The sequence below is a fragment of the Oncorhynchus kisutch genome, linkage group LG18 (assembly GCF_002021735.2).
Source record: "Oncorhynchus kisutch isolate 150728-3 linkage group LG18, Okis_V2, whole genome shotgun sequence".
In the NCBI taxonomy this organism is placed as follows: domain Eukaryota; kingdom Metazoa; phylum Chordata; class Actinopteri; order Salmoniformes; family Salmonidae; genus Oncorhynchus; species Oncorhynchus kisutch.
Window position 1 is genome coordinate 70563839 of NC_034191.2, and position 19270 is coordinate 70583108.

General features: G+C 41.5%; 1 protein-coding gene across 1 annotated transcript in view; it reads right to left on the minus strand.

Moving 5' to 3' along the window:
- LOC109909643 (carboxypeptidase A6-like) overlaps positions 1-2839 on the minus strand; it is a 45878-nt gene extending 43039 nt beyond the window's left edge. The window contains exon 1 of the mRNA XM_031796944.1: positions 2431-2839. Within this exon, the coding sequence (XP_031652804.1) occupies positions 2431-2546 (116 nt within the window). The 5' untranslated portion in view covers positions 2547-2839. The remainder of the gene's footprint in view (positions 1-2430) is intronic.
- Between the last annotated feature and the right edge of the window lie 16431 nt (positions 2840-19270).

Consider the following 19270-nt stretch of genomic DNA (forward strand, 5'->3'; position numbering starts at 1 on the left):
CTATCAAATCATAGACTTAATTATAATATAATAACACACAGAAATACGAGCCTTAGGTCATTAATATGGTCAAATCCGGAAACAATCATTTCGAAAACAAAAAGTTTATTCTTTCAGTGAAATATGGAACCATTCGTATTTTATCTAACGGGTGGCATCCCTAAGTCTAAATATTGCTGTTACATTGCACAACCTTCAATGTTATGTCATAATTATGTACAATTCTGGCAAATTAAAACTAGTGATTATGTTAAGATTGATTGTTTTTTACAAGATATGTTTAATGCTAGCTAGCAACTTACCTTGGCTCCTTGCTGCACTCGCATAACAGGTAGTCAGCCTGTCATGCAGTCTCCTCGTGGAGTGCAATGTAATCGGCCATAATCAGTGTCCAAAAATGCCGAGTACTGTCATGGATCCCTCCGGAACTGTCATTACGCACACCTGGTCCCTATTCCCATTGATTAGTAATTGTATGAGTGTGGCCTTTGTTCATCATTGTCCTGTTGATTATTGTTGCTATGTCCATTGGTCGTGTGAGAACCTGTGCTATGTTGTTTTGGCTTTCGTGCCACGTATATGGTGCAGATGATTACGGGTCTCGTCCCATGTGATAATCAATGTGTGATTGTGTATTTATTGGAGGTACTCTTCGCTATTTTGTTTGGGTTTCAACCCTGTGTTTTGTTACGTGTTTGTTTGGTCTTCGTCATTTGGAAAATAAAACCCCTATTACACATTGCATTATATTGCATTGCAGGAAACTAGCTTTAAAACTGTAAAATGTTCTCTCTGCTGCATAGCAAAACGGGTAGAATTAGCAGGGAATTAGCTTTAAAACCGTGCAATTGGTCGCGCTCACTACCCCCCCCCCCCCCCCCCCCCCCCCCCCCATGCTAACTTTACCACCTCTGCTGAAAAAAATCCTAGGGGAAACACTGGTATTAGACCATGCTCAACCAACAGGAGACATGATAATTACTGAAAGTAAACTCATATAATCACAAAGATTTAACAACAATAGTGACCATTTAGTCCTTAAGACTAAAGGCTCATTGTGCAATCCTTCAACAGATTAAAACTAAGTGGGACAACACCCACTATCATACAGTATAAGGAATTCTGAACAGAACGACACAGAGTTCCCTACAGTGTCAGCGTCAGGATTCTTGTTTCCTTGCCCTGGTTTTCCTACCTTGATAAAGTGGGATGGTCTGTGCTGAGCAGCTAGGGTTTGGGTGGGTTACCGGGGCTTTTGGAACAAGTCCAGGATGCAGGGGAATGAGGTGGGTGGGGCTATGGAAGGACAGATGGGATCCTGCTGTGCCTCCCAAAACTACCCCAAAGCTCCCTGAAATTATGCCTAGAGGAGAGCAATTACTTGCTCAGGAATACCCTCCAAAATTGCCCAAAGTGTACTCTAAACTATCCCTCAGTTCCCCAATGTGCTTCAGGCGCCCAAAATGTTCCCACTATGCCCCCTCGGTGTGCCCCATGTACCTTGATGGAACTCTGTGAATTCTAGAACTTCAACACAGCCAGGTTCTCTGCTGAGGTCTCTGTCCCAAAAGAGGCTGTCTCCCAATGTTCCATTTTCCCTGATCTGTCTGGTATCAACTGCAGTTGCTGCATCTCTAACTAGCCAGCACTTATCATAAGAGCTGTGGGGCCAAAACGTGACAACTATAGGCTTATCGTACATCCATCATAACATTTTGGTGTCCCATATGTCTCGAATACACAAAGTAGAAAACACGTGTCTCCAGCAAGGATTATTTACTATCCATACGAGAGAAAAACGTGCAGTCACACATACAAAGTTGCTTTGGAAAATCCATCTCTTTTCAACAGAAGATGAGGGGAAGTAAACCCCATGCTTAATCTGAGGATAGAATTACTTTCAGTAGACCAACTTAAATCAGCAAAGTAGAAACAATAACAAAGAGTACTCCCCGCCTCTGTTTCAGTAAAAAGCTGAGGGATAGGGCTAGAGAAATGTAGGCCTAACCACTCTTCATAGAAGAAGCTATGGATGGCTACCATCCATGATATCACATGCATTGTTTTCACTATTTTTTTAGTGGTGGTTGACATTTACTTTGTTTACCAACATTGGAGTAAAACAAGCTTATATTTTGAGTTCTGATGGGATATGACAGTTTAACTAAGTTCATGACTCATTTATAGCCTATGTTATAATCTTCCAGAATCAATGGGTAGGCTATATTTAATGAATGAATGAATCCAAAAATGGATGTAGCAACTGCTGATTGCCCCTTTAAAATACAGATAATTCCTTTTATGTTTACCCTTCTTCTTTTTTTTACCTCATAGGTGTTAAACTTCAAGTCTTCAACACGAATGAGAGCTCAGGATTAAACTTTATCTTCCAGTCACAAAGCACAGAAATGAATGAGAATCCTCACTTACCCTGCATAGCGGTTGTTGTAGAGGTACGCACCAACGGGACATAGCACGTTACTGAGGATAATCACACAGCCCAGTAAAACTAAGGCTTGAACTGCGCATCTAAAGTTAACTGCCATCCCGAGCGAATATTAATAATGACAGAGGATAGCCCCACTTTTCGCCCTCCAATTTGATTTCTCTGCAGACTGTAGATTAACTTCGTATAAGAATATAAACGGGGATAAAAAATTAGGACGGGGCCCCAGTCAACAGGTTTGATTATGAAGTCTCATGTGTCGTTGGTGCGTTCAGCGCGTTGTTCCGTTGACGCTCCTCTGACAATTGCACAAAAGGGCTGCGGAGGTGCGAAAGTCGGTCAACTGGCACCGGGGAGTCATTTAGCCACCTCGGTGAAGCCCTGGTGTGAATTGAAGGATATCCCGTTCTTTTTTAAATGTGCAGGATCTGTCACGTGACCCGGTGTGTGTCAAGGAGGTCGGTAAATGGATCCCTATCCCGTTTGGATACGAATAGTGCTATGCTGTATCCTTGGGACGTCTATACACTGAACCCTCCCTAACCTTAACCGTAACACCTAGCTTAACCCTAACCCTAACCCTAACCTTAACCCTTACTACCTAACACTAACATTAACCGATACCTTAACCATTTGAAATGTCAACTTCAATGGGGTAGGGACTTCCCGATTATCCCAAATAGCAGAGACGATGCGCGTGTTACCGAAGCGAGTTATTTAAATCGATAACATCGTTTAGTTACACTGTGAACAGGACCATATGCCTCTTGCAAAATAGGCTTTGCCTGACGGTGCTCTATCGGAGAAGAAACGTCAGTTTGGCCAGAGCAGTGTGGATGGGCAGACAGGCTATATAATAGCCTGCCTGACAAAGAACTAACTCTAACAAAAAAATAACTATTGGGGTCTTAAAATACATTTTGGAGAACAGATATTATTCCATTTATTTAAAAAATAAATGTAAGTATTAAATTACCTGGTATGATGGTGCATTGATATAATAATAGCCATAATTTTTTTGCATTTATGCACAAAGTCGACCTTTAAATTAACTTTCCACTGTTTCCATATGTCTATGAAATATGATCTATAATTCTGGTGCCTTCAGAATGTATTCATACCCCTTGACTTATTCCACATTTTGTTGTGTTATAGGCTGAACTCAAAATGGATTCAATATTTTTTTCCTGACCCATCTACACACAATAACCCATAATGAAGTGAAAACAGATGCTTCTACAAGGTATTGACTCAGAGGTGGGAATACTTATGTAAATTAGATATTTCTGTATTTTATTTTCAATACATTTGTTAAAATGTCTAAAAACATATTTTCACTTTGTCATCATGGCGTATTGTGTGTAGATGGGTGAGAAATGGTATTTATTTAATCAGGTTGCAACACAACAACATGTGGAATAAATCAAGGGGTATGAATACTTTCTGAAGGCACTGTGGTTACAATATGAGAGAAATAGTTTCCTTCCTAAAAATGTTAATCAAATATTTTAAAAAGCAGCTTTTCTGTGTTGGTATGGTGTGGGCGTATACCGGTCATAAAACATATTCATGCAATGACATCATCCTCTACGAGGAAATAGCAAGCATTTTTTAAATGGTCTGTTTGAGATAGAAGCTTGAGGTGGTTATGCATTGGCCACAAATAAGAGTATAGGATAAGTCATCAACATTATTTGGGTATCAGTTAACAGAATATTAACTGTTAAAAGTGAGATGTTTCCAGGGCAGTTACTTTAAAACAGATAATGTTTCTCTCTGCCCCATGGCAAAATGTGTAAAATTGCAGGAAATTAGCTTTAAAACTGCAACATTTTATCTCAGACTCATGACAAAATGTATAGAATAGCATTATAAAACCGCACATTTTTCTCTCTGCACCATGGCAAAATGTGTTGAAATGCAGGAAGTTTGTTTATTCCTAAAATAAATATTTCCACTTATCCTTTCACTTATACTGTGTTTTCAAAATCCCCCTCCATATACCCCTCAAAATAAACCTCAAGAGAGGGATAATAAGTCATGTCAAACTGTGTAGAATTGCAGGAAATGCGTTTAAAACTATATACAGTAGGGCAAAAAAGTATTTAGTCAGCCACCAAGTTCTCCCACTTAAAAATATGAGATATGCCTGTAATTTTCATCATAGGTACACTTCAACTGACAGACAAAATGAGAAAAAAATATCCAGAAAATCACATTGTAGGATTTTTTATGAATTTATTTGCAAATTATGGTGGAAAATAAGTATTTGGTCACCTACAAACAAGCAAGAATTCTGGCTCTCACAGACCTGTAACTTCTTCTTTAAGAGGCTCCTCTGTCCTCCACTCGTTACCTGTATTAATGGCACCTGTTTGAACTTGTTATCAGTATAAAAGACACCTGTCCACAACCTCAAACAGTCACACTCCAAACTCCACTATGGCCAAGACCAAAGAGCTGTCAAAGGACACCAGAAACAAAATTGTAGACCTGCACCAGGCTGGGAAGACTGAATCTGCAATAGGTAAGCAGCTTGGTTTGAAGAAATCATCTGTGAGAGCAATTATTAAGAAATGTAAGATATACAAGACCACTGATAATCTCCCTCGATCTGGGGCTCCACGCAAGATCTCACCCCGTGGGGTCAAAATGATCACAAGAACGGTGAGCAAAAATCCCAGAACCACACGGGGGGGACCTAGTGAATGACCTGCAGAGAGCTGGGATCAAAGTAACAAAGCCTACCATCAGTAACACACTACGCCGCCAGGGACTCAAATCCTGCAGTGCCAGACGTGTCCCCCTGCTTAAGCCAGTACATGTCCAGGCCCATCTGAAGTTTGCTAGAGAGCATTTGGATGATCCAGAAGAAGATTGGGAGAATGTCATATGGTCAGATGAAACCAAAATATAACTTTTTGGTAAAAACTCAACTCGTCGTGTTTGGAGGACAAAGAATGCTGAGTTGCATCCAAAGAACACCATACCTACTGTGAAGCATGGGGGTGGAAACATCATGCTTTGGGGCTGTTTTTCTGCAAAGGGACCAGGTCGACTGATCCATGTAAAGGAAATAAGGAATGGGGCCATGTAGATTTTGAGTGAAAACCTCCTTCCATCAGCAAGGTCATTGAAGATGAAACGTGGCTGGGTCTTTCAGCATGACAATGATCCCAAACACAACGCCCGGGCAACAAAGGAGTGGCTTCGTAAGAAGCATTTCAAGGTCCTGGAGTGGCCTAGCCAGTCTCCAGATCTCAACCCCATAGAAAATCTTTGGAGGGAGTTGAAAGTCTGTGTTGCCCAGCAACAGCCCCAAAACATCACTGCTCTAGAGGAGATCTGCATGGAGGAATGGGCCAAAATACCAGCAACAGTGTGTGAAAACCTTGTGAAGACTTACAGAAAACATTTGACCTCTGTCATTGCCAACAAAGGGTATATAACAAAGTATTGAGATAAACTTTTGTTATTGACCAAATACTTATTTTCCACCATAATTTGCAAATAAATTCATTAAAAATCCTACAATGTGATTTTCTGGATTTTTTTTCTCATTTTGTCTGTCATAGTTGAAGTGTACCTATGATAAAAATTACAGGCCTCTCTCATATTTTTAAGTGGGAGAACTTGCACAATTGGTGGCTGATTAAATACTTTTTTGCCCCACTGTATATATATCTACAGTACTAGTCAAAAGTTTGGGCACACCTCACACTCATTCAAGGGTTGCTCTTTATTTTTACTATTATCTACATTGTAGAACAATAGTTATGACATCAACACTATGAAATAACACATATGGAATCATGTAGTAACCAAAAAATTGTTAAACAAATCAAAATATATTTTAGATTCTTCAAAATAGCCACCCTTGCCTTGACGACAGCTTTGCACGGTCTTGGCATTCTCTCAACCATTTTCACCTGGAATGCTTTTCCAACAGTCTTGAAGGAGATCCCACATATTCTGAGCACTTGTTGGCTGCTTTTCCTTCACTCTGCGGTCCAAGTCATCCCAAACCATCTCAGTTGGGTTAAGGTCGGGTGATTGTGAGGCCAGGTCATCTGATGCAGCGCTCCATCACTATCATTCTTTGTTAAATAGCCCTTACACAGCCTGGAGTTGTGTTGGGTCATTGTCCTGTTGAAAAAAAAACGATAGTCCCACTAAGCACAAACCAGATGTCTGCAGTATCACTGCAGAATGCTGTGGTAGCCATGCTGGCTAAGTGTGCCTTGAATTTTAAATAAATCCCTGACAGTGTCACCAGCAAAGCACCCCCACATCATTACACCTCCTCCTCCATGCTTCACGGTGGGAACCACACATGTGGAGATCATCCGTTCACCTACTCTGCGTCTCACAAAGACACAGCGGTTGGAACTAAAATCTCAAATTTGGACTCATCAGTCCAAAGGACAGAGTTTCACCAGTCTAATGTCCATTGCTCGTGTTTCTTGGCCCAAGCAAGTCTCTTCTTATGAGTGGTGTCCTTTAGTAGTAGTTTCTTTGCAGCAATTCAACCATGAAGTCCTGATTCACGCATTCTCTACTGAACAGTTGATGTTGAGATGTGTCTGTTACTTGAACTCTTTGAATAATTTATTTGGGCTGCAATCTGAGGTGCACTTAACTCTAACACACTTATCCTTTGCAGCAGAGGTAACTCTGGGTCTTCCTTTCCTGTGGCAGTCCTCATGAGAGCCAGTTTCATCTTAGTGCTTGATGTTTTTTGTGACTGCAAGTTCTTGAAACGTTACAGATTGACTGACCTTCATGTCTTAAAGTAATAATGGACTATTGTTTCTCTTTGCTTATTTGAGCTGTCCTTGCCATAATATGGACTTGGTCTTTTACCAAATAGGGCTATCTTCTGTATACCGCCCCTACCTTATCACAACACAAGTGATTGACTCAAACACATTAAGAAGGAAAGAAATTCCACAAATGAACTTTTATCAAGGCACACCTGTATATTGAAATGCATTCCAGGTGACTACCTCATGAAGTTGGTTGAGAGAATGCCAAGCGTGTGCAAAGCTGTCATCAAGGCAAACAGTGGCTATTTTGAAGAAACTGAAATGTAAAATATATTTGGATTTGGTTAACACTTTTTTGGTTACTACATGATTCCATATGTGCTATTTCATAAGTTTGATGTCTTCACTATTATTCTACAATGTAGAAAATAGTAAAAATAAAGAAAAACCCTTGAATGAGTAGGTGTGTCCAAATTCTTGACTGGTACTGTATATAGATCAGGGGGGACCCTGTCTACTGTTCTTCCCCCTCCCAATATTGACACCCCAATTTCACCCTTAGAATGTTTATCCATACAGTAGCCATTTTTTTTTAAATATAAGTTGTTTATCAGTTTTAGTAAGCAACTATTTTGACAGCATAGCCTTACGCATATTTATAAAGCACAGCTAAAGTGATAACCTTCATATGTCCTTTCTGTAGGCCTACTCTGTAAAACCTTTTTTTAAATTAAAAAATGAATCCACTCAGTGTTTGCTGAGCTCCTGCACACTGAAATATTTATATTTTTTTACCTTTATTTAACTACGCAAGTTAGTTAAGAACAAATTCTTATTTCCAATGACGGCCTACCCCAGCCAAACCCTATCAATGCTGGGCCAGTTGTGCGCCACCCTATGGGACTCCCAATCACGGCAAGTTGTGATAGAGCCTGGAATCGAGCCAGGGTCTGTGATGGCGCCTCTAGCACTGAGATGCAGTGCCTTAGACCGCTACGCCCCTTAGGAGCCCTAATTAAGACTGTTAAGTCTATATATTAATATACCCTAATTAAGACTGGAAATCATAGACCCTACAAGGGTATTCAAATACTATTTGAGAAGGTTTCATACATAAATTTCCTAGGTGGCGTATGACGGGCTGGATAATGTAATTTATAGTAACAAACACCAACCTCACAACCCATGCAACCAGAAACTGTTCACACCCCTCTTGTTGCCAGAGAGAGAAAATTGCAGCTTTAAAGCTAACCCTATGTTAGAACTGGGACGAGAACAGAATATCTCCCCAAATGTTCAGATAGAGCTAGAAATACTAGATTGTTGTGAAATAACTTACAGTGAAAGTATTCTGACCACTTGACTTTTTCCACATTTTGTTACGTTACAGCCATGTTCTAAAATTGATTAAATCGTTTTTTTTGCTCATCACACTATACACAATACCCCATAACGACAAAACGAAAACATATTTATTTTTGAAAATTTTGCAAATGTATTACAAATAAAAATGAAAATATCACATTTACATAAAACGTGGAAAAAGTCAAGGAGTGTGAATACTTTACGAATGCATAGTAGCTACCCAGCTATCCATCAAATCGCCAGACCCATTGAAGATGATACAGTTCTGTCTGGCCTGATGATTGGGGCATCCATCCCAGCCTACTGCTACTGCGTTGGCATGTTTCCACCAGGAATCCCTGTGTAGGCTTTAGGTGGCTCTCCCAGTTATTCCAGGCATCGCGTGCCTTCGTTTGATCCTATACTTATCATCCAGCACTGTGATTAAAGGTCTAAATCAACCGCCTGGCTTTTCCCTTTGTGATTGCATGGCAGCAGCACATTTCTCACATGCTTCCCTCCTATGTCAACACTGCTTCACCTGTTTTACACCTGATTACTGTACAACACTTTATTCCCCCCCAAACAGATACAGACAGGAATGCTCTGGTTCCTGCCCAGACAGTGAGCTGAAGGAGAGAAGCTTTGTACATGTAATAGAAAACGGTATGGGTTCTCTACATTGGTAGAAGGCATCGTTCTACTACCTTAATATTGATAATATTGTTCCTAGGCCGTCATAGAAAATAAGAATTTGTTCTTAACTGACTTGCCTAGTTAAATAAAGGTCAAATTTAAATTTAAAATAATTATCGTGGCAAAAGTTGGTATCTATATATTCATTTTAGTGTAAAGTAACTTCCCCTTTGGAGAACTTCTTCCCATGCAGCAATTACAATTGGATATAACTGAAATATATCTCTAGAAAAAGTGATTCCACAAGACACAGTTTGGGGATGATGCCCCTGGTGTGCTTGTTGTGAAATGTAATGGTTTTTCAATCAATCATTCTGTGAGTACCACTGCTCACCGAGTTGACTGCAAATCATACCTCAAAAAAAGAATGGGGTCAGAATCTGATAGTTGAGTGTGAACATCCATTATCTCTCAGGTGCTGAATAATAAAATACTATTAGAGTGACTGACAGCTATGCTCACTGTAAAATAAAACATAGATTTTTAGGGTGCATAAATGAGTGTGGGTGCTGGGCGTTCTTCCTCCTGAAGATATAATGTGATCATGGAATCATAATTGGAACTCAGCCCGTCTGACACCGATGTGTAGCATGCTCTGCATTTGGTCTGCTTTGGCACATTCCACCGGCCTATTTGAACAAAATCTGTCTGCCACATTCAAAGAGAAAAACAGGTTCATGAGAAACAGAAGAGTAATTTTTGCCTGTCAGAAGCATTGAATCAAAATGTGAACTGGTCAGTTTGGACAGGTATAAAAGGCAGAGTGGTATGTGTTTTAGCTGACGTCCATTGAAAACACATCATTGAAATCCTCCTACTTTTGTGATCTTCACAGGTACATTTAGTAGAGCAATATGGTCAATGCAGAGGGCCGTTGACATACCCCATAGCCAGTTTACAAAATAACATAAAACCCCAGCGGAAGTGTTTTTGAGTACCTTGACAGCCACACATACAGTAGCATATTCATAAGACTATTAGTGTGTATATATCATGTTCTGGGTTGTGGGAGGACACAAATATGTTGCATATATGAAGACTGTGTTGCTTGCTTGGCGGACTGGCAGTAAAACTGAGCCGTGACTTGTTGGTCGGTCAAAGACTCTTGAGATGTAGAGGGAGGCCACTGCTACCTCTCTGGGAGTCTCTGTGGTTTCCATGTTGTTTTTGAAGAACGGGAACGCAGTGCTCCGGTGTACAGTTGAGCTCTTCCTGTGGTTTGTGGGATATGTGGAGGATCCACTCACTCTGGCTCTCACAGAGCCAGGTTCTATACAACCTGGTACGGATAAAATGTCACTGCTGGCACTGGGGGCCAGTAAATTAGAGTGTTTTCTCTCTCAGGCGGACAGTGTGTTGTGAGTGGAAACTAGGGTGTGAATGAGTTCTTTAATATGTCTCTGTTGGCCTGGGGCTGTGGGCATGCGCTGAGGGGGCCTCTGGTCAGACTGACTCTGCTATGCTCTGGGGGTGACTGCAGTTCTTTATGTCCAAACCCCCTGTTGCTCTGCTGGGTCAGAGATTAAGTCTGAGCCGGACTGAGTACACATCTACAACCTTTGACCTTTTGGGGGGAGGGTTTGGTGAGTGAGTGAGTGAGTGAGTGAGTGAGTGTAAGGATTGATTGTGCGAAAAATCCGTCACGGTCATTGTTGAAGGAGGAAGGGTGGAAGCAATTCATCCCTAAATGTGATGAAATTCAGCAGTGTCGTTACTCAGGGTTTCATGGGGATTGACAGGGCTTGCTTTAGTTGCGCTAGCTAGGGGCCTGAATTCTGAAGCCCTTTTGAGGTCCTGAAATATTCTCTCAACATTAGGGACATCAGAGTTGATTGGAAACACACTAGACTAGATCCAGAGATTCACTCAGTGGTTAGAGAAGTTGTTTCACCCTGATCATGGATATAGAGATGTAGGGGGTACATAACACAACAGCTTGGGGAAAGGAGAGAGAGAGAGAGGGGTTTGACAGGTAAAGAGGTGTTAGCATAAAGACATCTGCCATCCCCTGCCTTCCATCTCCACACACAATGAAGCTCTCTGGTAATAGAAACCAGTGAGGCTGTCACTGGTATTAGAAATATGGAAGGGCAGCATAAAAGACGATCGTTTTTTCTTTTTAAGTGTCAGATGAACTCAAAAGGACTCAAACCTTCATGGTTGCCCTTCATGGCTGTTACCCACAGTCACTTATTGTGTGGGATTTTGAAACGTAGTATGAGTTTAGCGAGTGGGATGAGAGAGGGAGGAGAGTAACAGCTGAGGTCTGTCTACTCAGACATTGAGATGATGAACACAAAGATAGATGGTTGAGGTTAGCTCACCCAGGGTTGGTGTGATGTTGTCAAGAGCAACATGTTGGGACATTCACCCAACATTCTGAGAATGATTCATCCTGCAATGGTAGCTACATCACACAACACTAAACACAGATGTAGGAACTTCCCACAGATATTGTATTACACTGAAGGTGGAGGTGGGACACAAAGCCATCTCTGTAGTTCCATAAGAGTGCTGTACTTCCATCATTGAGTGAAAAAAATGTGGTGTTGCTATCCTTTCAAAGCTACTTTGATGCATCTCAAGGATAACATATCCTCAACCTTTTAAAGGTGTCACAGTGGGTAATATTCCTTTAATATCCCATATGTGGGTCCTGATCTGAAGCTGTGACTAGTCTGATAAATGGGTATCGGATTATGAATTTGAGACCCATCTAAGTGATGCGAGATGGAGGTCTGTTGTGCTTGGCACAAACCTAATTTATATGTGTGAATGGTATAAGGGGGATAGGCTGCTCACACTTACTGGTCTGAGGCCAAACCACACAACCAACAACATTGGACACTTTATGGAACACAAAGCCTTCACTATCTCATCCTGGAATATCCAAGAACTGAGATCATCCTCCTTTGGAATAAAGATCAGGAACCTGGACTCCATCAAAGAAATCGGAAATACAGACATTGTCATCCTACAAGAAACCTGGTATAGAGGAGATGGGCCCACTGACGGACCCACTAGAGCAGACCTAACTCACTCCATTAAATTCCTCAAAACAGGAACATTTTACATTTGGCTAGAAATTCAAAAGGAAATGATCTTAACAGAGAAAATTGTCCTCCTGTGTGCTACCTATATCCCCCCACTAGAACCTCCATACTTTCATGAAGACAGCTTCTCCATCCTGGATGGGGAAATCAATCATTTCCAGGCCCAGGAACATGTACTAGTCTGTAGCGACCTAAATGCCAGAACTGGCATAACCAACAGAAACGGGTCACAACTCCTGCAGCTCTGTCGCATGATGGGTATGTACATAGTCAATGGTAGGCTTCGAGGGGACTCCTATGGTAGGTACACCTATAGCTCATCTCTTGACAGTAGTACTGTAGACTACTTTATCACTGACCTCAACCCAGAGTCTCTCAGAGTGAGTGAGTGAGTGAGTGAGCAAAATCACAGTCTACTTGAACAGAGCAATACTCAATCAGGAGGCATCAAAGCCAAAGGAACTGAGTAATATTAAGAAATGCTATAGGTGGAAGGAATGTTGTTTGGAAACCTACCAAAAACCTATTAGGCAACAACAAATGCAATCCCTTTTAGACAATTTCCTGGATAAAACGTTCAACTGTAATAGTGAAGGTGTAAACTTGGCTGTAGAAAATCTTAACAGTATATTTGCCCTCTCAGCTTCCCTATCAAATCTAAAAATCTCAAATAGAGAACCGAAGAAAATGAACAACAATGACAAAAGGTTTGATGAAGAATGCAAAAATCTAAGAAAGAAATGAGAAACTTGTCCAACCAAAAACATAGAGACCCGGGAAACCTGAGTCTATGCCTTCACTATGGTGAATCACTAAAACAATACAGAAATACACTACGGAAAAAGAAGGACCAGCACGTCAGAAATCAGCTCAATGCAATTGAAGAATCCATAGACTCTAACCACTTCTGGGAAATTGGAAAACACTAAACAAACAACAACACAAATAATTATCTATCCAAAATGGAGATGTATGGGTAAACCACTTCTCTAATCTTTTTGACTCTATAACAAAGAACAAACAGCAAAAACATATACATGATCAAATACAAGTCTTAGAATCAACTATTAAAGACCACCAGAACACACTGGATTCTCCAATTACCTGGAATGAGCTACAGGACAAAATAAAAACCCTCCAACCCAAAAAGGCCTGTGGTGTTGATGGTATTCTCAATGAAATGATAAAATATACAGACAAAAAATTCCATTTGGCTATACTAAAACTCTTTAACATCATCCTTAGCTCTTGCATCTTCCCCAATATTTGGAACCAAGAACTGATCACCCCAATCCACAAAAGTGGAGACAAATTTGACCCCAATAACTACTGTGGGATATGCGTCAACAGCAACCTTGGGAAGATCCTCTGCATTATCATTCTTAGCAGACTTGTACATTTCCTCATTGAAAACAATGTATTGAGCAAATGTCAAATTGTCTTTTTACCAAATTATCATACGACAGACCATGTATTCACCCTTCACACCCTAATTGACAAACAAACAGACCAAAACAAAGGCAAAGTCTTCTCATGCTTTGTTGATTTCAAAAAAGCCTTCAACTCAATTTGGCATGAGGGTCTGCTATACAAATTGATGGAAAGTGGTGTTGGAGGAACAACATACGACATTATAAAATCCATGTACACAAACAACAAGTGTGCAGTTAAAATAGGCAAAAAACACACATGTTTCTTCCCAAGTGCCATGGGGAGAGACAGAGATGCAGCTTAAGCCCCACCCTCTTCAACATATATATCAACGAATTGCCGAGGGCACTAGAACAGTCTGCAGCACCCTGCCTCACCCTACTAGAATCTGAAGTCAAATGTCTACTGTTTGCTGTTCTGATGCTTCTGCCACCAACCAAGGAGGGCGGCCTACAGCAGCACCTAGATCATCTGCACAGATTCTTCCAGATCTGGGCCCTGACAGTAAATCTCAGTAAGACCAAAATTATGGTGTTCCAAAAAAGGTCTAGTCGCCAGGACCACAAATACAAATTCCATCTAGACGCCGTTGCCCTAGAGCACACAAAAAAAAATAAACATCAGCGCCACAGGTAACTTCCACAAAGCTGTGAACGATCTGAGAGACAAGGCAAGAAGGGCATTCTATGCCATCAAAAGGAACATAAAATTCGACATACCAATTAGGATCTGGCTAAAAATACTTCAATCAGTTATAGAGCCCATTGCCCTTTAAGGTTGTGAGGTCTGGGGTCCGCTCACCAACCAAGAATTCACAAAATGGGACAAACACCAAATTGAGACTCTGCATGCAGAATTCTGCAAAGATGTCCTCCGTGTACAACGTAGAACACCAAATAATGCATGCAGGGCAGAATTAGGCTGATACCCACTAATTATCAAAATCCAGAAAAGAGCCGTTAAATTATACAGCCACCTAAAAGGAAGCGATTTCCAAACCTTCCATAACAAAGCCATCAACTACAGAGAGATTAACCTGGAGAAGAGTCCTCACCTACAGAGAGTTGAACCTGGAGAAGAGTCCTCACCTACAGAGAGTTGAACCTGGAGAAGAGTCCTCACCTACAGAGAGATGAACCTGGAGAAGAGTCCTCACCTACAGAGAGATGAACCTGGAGAAGAGTCCCCTAAGCAAGCTGGTCCTTGGGCTCTGTTCACAAACACAAACAGACCCCACAGAGCCATCACCTACAGAGAGATGAGCCTGGAGAAGAGTCCCCTAAGCAAGCTGGTCCTGGGGCTCTGTTTACAAACACAAACACACCCTACAGAGCCCCAGGACAACAGCACAATTAGACCCAACCAAATCATGAGAAAACAAAAAGATAATTACTTGACACATTGGAAAGAATTAACAAAAAAACAGAGCAAACTAGAATGCTATTTGGCCCTAAACAGAGAGTACACAGTGGCAGAATACCTGACCACTGTGACTGACCCAAACTTATGGAAAGCTTTGACTATGTACAGACTCAGTGAGCATAGCCTTGCTATTGAGAAAGGCCGCCGTAGGCAGACATGGCTCTCAAGGGAAGACAGGCTATGTGCGCACTGCCCACAAAATGAGGTGGAAACTGAGCTGCACTTAGCAACCCCCTGCCCAATGTAAAACCATATTGGAGACACATATTTCCCTCAGGTTACACAGATCCACAAAGAATTCGAAAACAAATCCGATTTTGATAAACTCGCATATCTACTGGGTGAAATTCCACAGTGTTCCATCACAGCAGCAAGATTTGTGACCTGTTGCCACAAGAAAAGGCGAACCAGTGAAGAACAAACACCATTGTAAATATAACCCATATTTATGCTTATTTATTTTCCCATTTGTACTTCAACCATTTGTAAATCGTTACAACACTGTATATATACATAATATGACATTTGTAATGTCTTTATTATTTTGGAACTTCTGTGAGTGCAATGTTAACTGTCAATTTTGATTGTTTATTTAACTTTTGTATATTATCTACCTCACTTGCTTTGGCAATGTTAACATATGTGCAAGTCACCAGCAGCATCAACACACGATTAATACTTTATGATAACTAGAGTGAAAAGTCATAGGAGAGGAACTGCCTGGATTCTGAAATTGACCTGAATTCACATTAGTTCTACTCTCTCTCTCTCCCCCTCTCCCTCTCCCTCTCCCTCTCCCTCTCCCTCTCCCTCTCCCTCTCCCTCTCCCTCTCCCTCTCCCTCTCCCTCTCCCTCTCCCTCTCCCTCTCCAATGTTGTCTCCATAGACAACATTGGCAGTAGAATGCCCTTACTGAACAGCTCAGTGACTTTCAACGTGGCACCATCATAGGATGCCACCTTCCCAACAAGTCAGTTCGTCAAATTTCTGCGCAGCTAGAGCTGCCCATGTCAACTGTAAGTGCTGCTATTGTGAAGTGGAAATGTCTAGAAGAAATAATAGCTCAGCCGCGAAGTGATTAGGCCACACAAGCTCACAGAACGGGACCGCCGAGTGTTGAAGCGACTAGCACGTAAAAACCGTCTGCCCGCAGTTGCAACTCTCACTAACCGAGTTCCAAACTGCCTCTGGAAGCAACGTCAGCGCAATAACTGTTTGTCGGGAGCTTCATGAAATGGGTTTCCATGGCCGAGCAGCCGCACACAAGCCTAAGATCACCATGTGCAATACCAAGCATCAGTTGGAGTGGTGTAAAGCTCACTGCCATTGGACTCTGGTGCAGTGGAAACGTGTTCTCTGGCGTGATGAATCACTCTTCACCATCTGGCAGTTCAATGGACAAATCTGGGTTTGCGGATGCCAGGAGAACGCTACCTGCCCCAATGCATAGTGCCAACTATAAGGTTTGTTGGAGGAGGAATAATGGTCTGGGGCTGTTTTTCATGGTTCAGGTCCCTTCGTTCCGGTGAAGGGAAATCTTAATGCTACAGTGTACAATAACATTCTAGACGATTCTGTGTTTCCAACTTTGTGGCAACAGTTTCAGCATGACAATGCCCCCATGCACAAATCAAACACCTTCGGGATTAATTGGACCACCGACTGCGAGCCAGGCCTAATCTCCCAACATCAGTGCCCGACCTCACTCATGTTCTTGAATGGAAGCAAGTCCCTGCAGCAATGTTCCAACATCTAGTGGAAAGCCTTCCCAGAAGAGTGGAGGCTGTTATAGCAGAAAAGGGGGGACCAAATATTGGAATGAGATGTTCGACAAGCAGTTGTCCACATACTTTTGGTCATATCGTGTATGTCAGTACAAGCCTGAGTTAGATATTAGATATCACATAAAGGCCATTCCCTGAAGAAAGGTCATTTTGTTGTTACGGCTCAAGCCCTGATACTGACCACTGCCGTATGGGTCACCTAGTCAGTGACCATATCATTGTCATTGCAAAAACTTAAATCACACTCTTGTGTCTTGTGAGTTATTTTTGCCAGATCACGATGAAAAGGCACTATTACAGTTTTTTCCAACTGCTTACACACAACATCTTTTCATGTCACACGATTTTTGAAACCTCTCACTCAAAGTGCAAAACTACACACCAAATATCCAAAACCATAAGCTATTTCTCAGTGTTTGACTCAGTTGTCAATTGCATAAAACACTTTTTTCAAAACACTACACACAATTATCTACCTAAAACACAAAAATCGAACAGGAAGTGACTTGCTTTCCTTTTCCAAACACAACTAATCAAAATGCTACACTTATTCACCAGGTCACACACACACTCCTCACATGTGCAAACACTAATAGCTTAACTGATCACTAACCAATCACTGCTTTACTGTAGTATAGGCCTATACATAGGTCAAAGGTCAGATTACCTGTTTTGAACAATGGATGCCAACAATGGACAGAGAGCAAGAGGAGTAGGAGGGAGAGGAAGAGGACGAGGGCAAAGAAGAGAAGGAAGGAGAGCCATCTCTGATGAGATTAGGGCAAAACTTGTTGATCATGTGATCAACCAAGGTTTGACCATGAGAGAGGCTGGACTGAGAGTCCAGCCCAACTTGAGTCGATTTACAGTGGCGTCCATAATTCGAACCTTCAGAAATGAGAACAGGAGAATTTGAGAATTCGGCTTGTCACCAAAAGCACTCACAAACTTCTACAGATGCACAATCGAGAGCATCCTGGCGGGCTGTATCACCGCCTGGTATGGCAACTGCACCGCCCTCAACCGTAAGGCTCTCCAGAGGGTAGTGAGGTCTGCACAACGCATCACCGGGGGCAAACTACCTGCCCTCCAGGACACCTACACCACCCGATGCTACAGGAAGGCCATAAAGATCATCAAGGACATCAACCACCCGAGCCACTGCCTGTTCACCCCGCTGTCATCCAGAAGGCGAGGTCAGTACAGGTGCATCAAAGCTGGGACCGAGAGACTGAAAAACAGCTTCTATCTCAAGGCCATCAGACTGTTAAACAGCCACCACTAACATTGAGTGGCTACTGCCAACACACTGTCAATGACACTGACTCTACTCCAGCCACTTTAATCATGGGAATTGATGGGAAATGATGTAAATATATCACTAGCCACTTTAAACAATGCTACCTTATATAATGTTACTTACCCTACATTATTCATCTCATATGCATACGTAGATACTGTACTCTATATCATCGACTGCATCCTTATGTAATACATGTATCACTAGCCACTTTAACTACGCCACTTGGTTTACATACTCATCTCATATGTATATACTGTACTCGATATCATCTACTGTATCTTGCCTATGCTGCTCTGTACCATCACTCATTCATATATCCTTATGTACATATTCTTTATCCCCTTACACTGTGTATAAGACAGTAGTTTTTTTGGAATTGTTAGTTAGATTACTTGTTCGTTATTACTGCATTGTCGGAACTAGAAGCACAAGCATTTCGCTACACTCGCATTAACATCTGCTAACCATGTGTATGTGACAAATAAAATTTGATTTGATTTGATTTGATTTGTATGCAACTATCTAATGACTATTTTAGCATTACAGCCATGTACTGTAAAATACGTCTGACTGCATAGTATTGCATAAACATTTGTAACTCTAAGCCATCCATTTACTGCACTGCATTGAATGAATGAGGTTGGTTATCATGCTGTACTACATTTTTTTGTACATTGTTTACAGTTCCTATGCTGAACACATACTGTGTTTGAATTCTGTACAGAGTGGAAAGGCAAAGACATCATGGAGGACGAGGACGCTTGTTTACAGATGTACAAGAGACAAGAGAAAGAGAGAACGTGGCAAGAGAAAACGCATCCTGTGATGTGGACGAAGTATTGTGGCCAGACGCCGGAGAAGAGATGAAGTGTAGCTTAGCACTGGTGATCCCCCCCCTACCAATTCCTGGACTGCCCCCCCAGGACCCCACACACACAAACTGTGTTCTTTACTGTATTCTAAAGAATATACTTTTGGTTTCCATATGTTTATGGTTTTGTTGTATGCTACTGTATACAACAGTA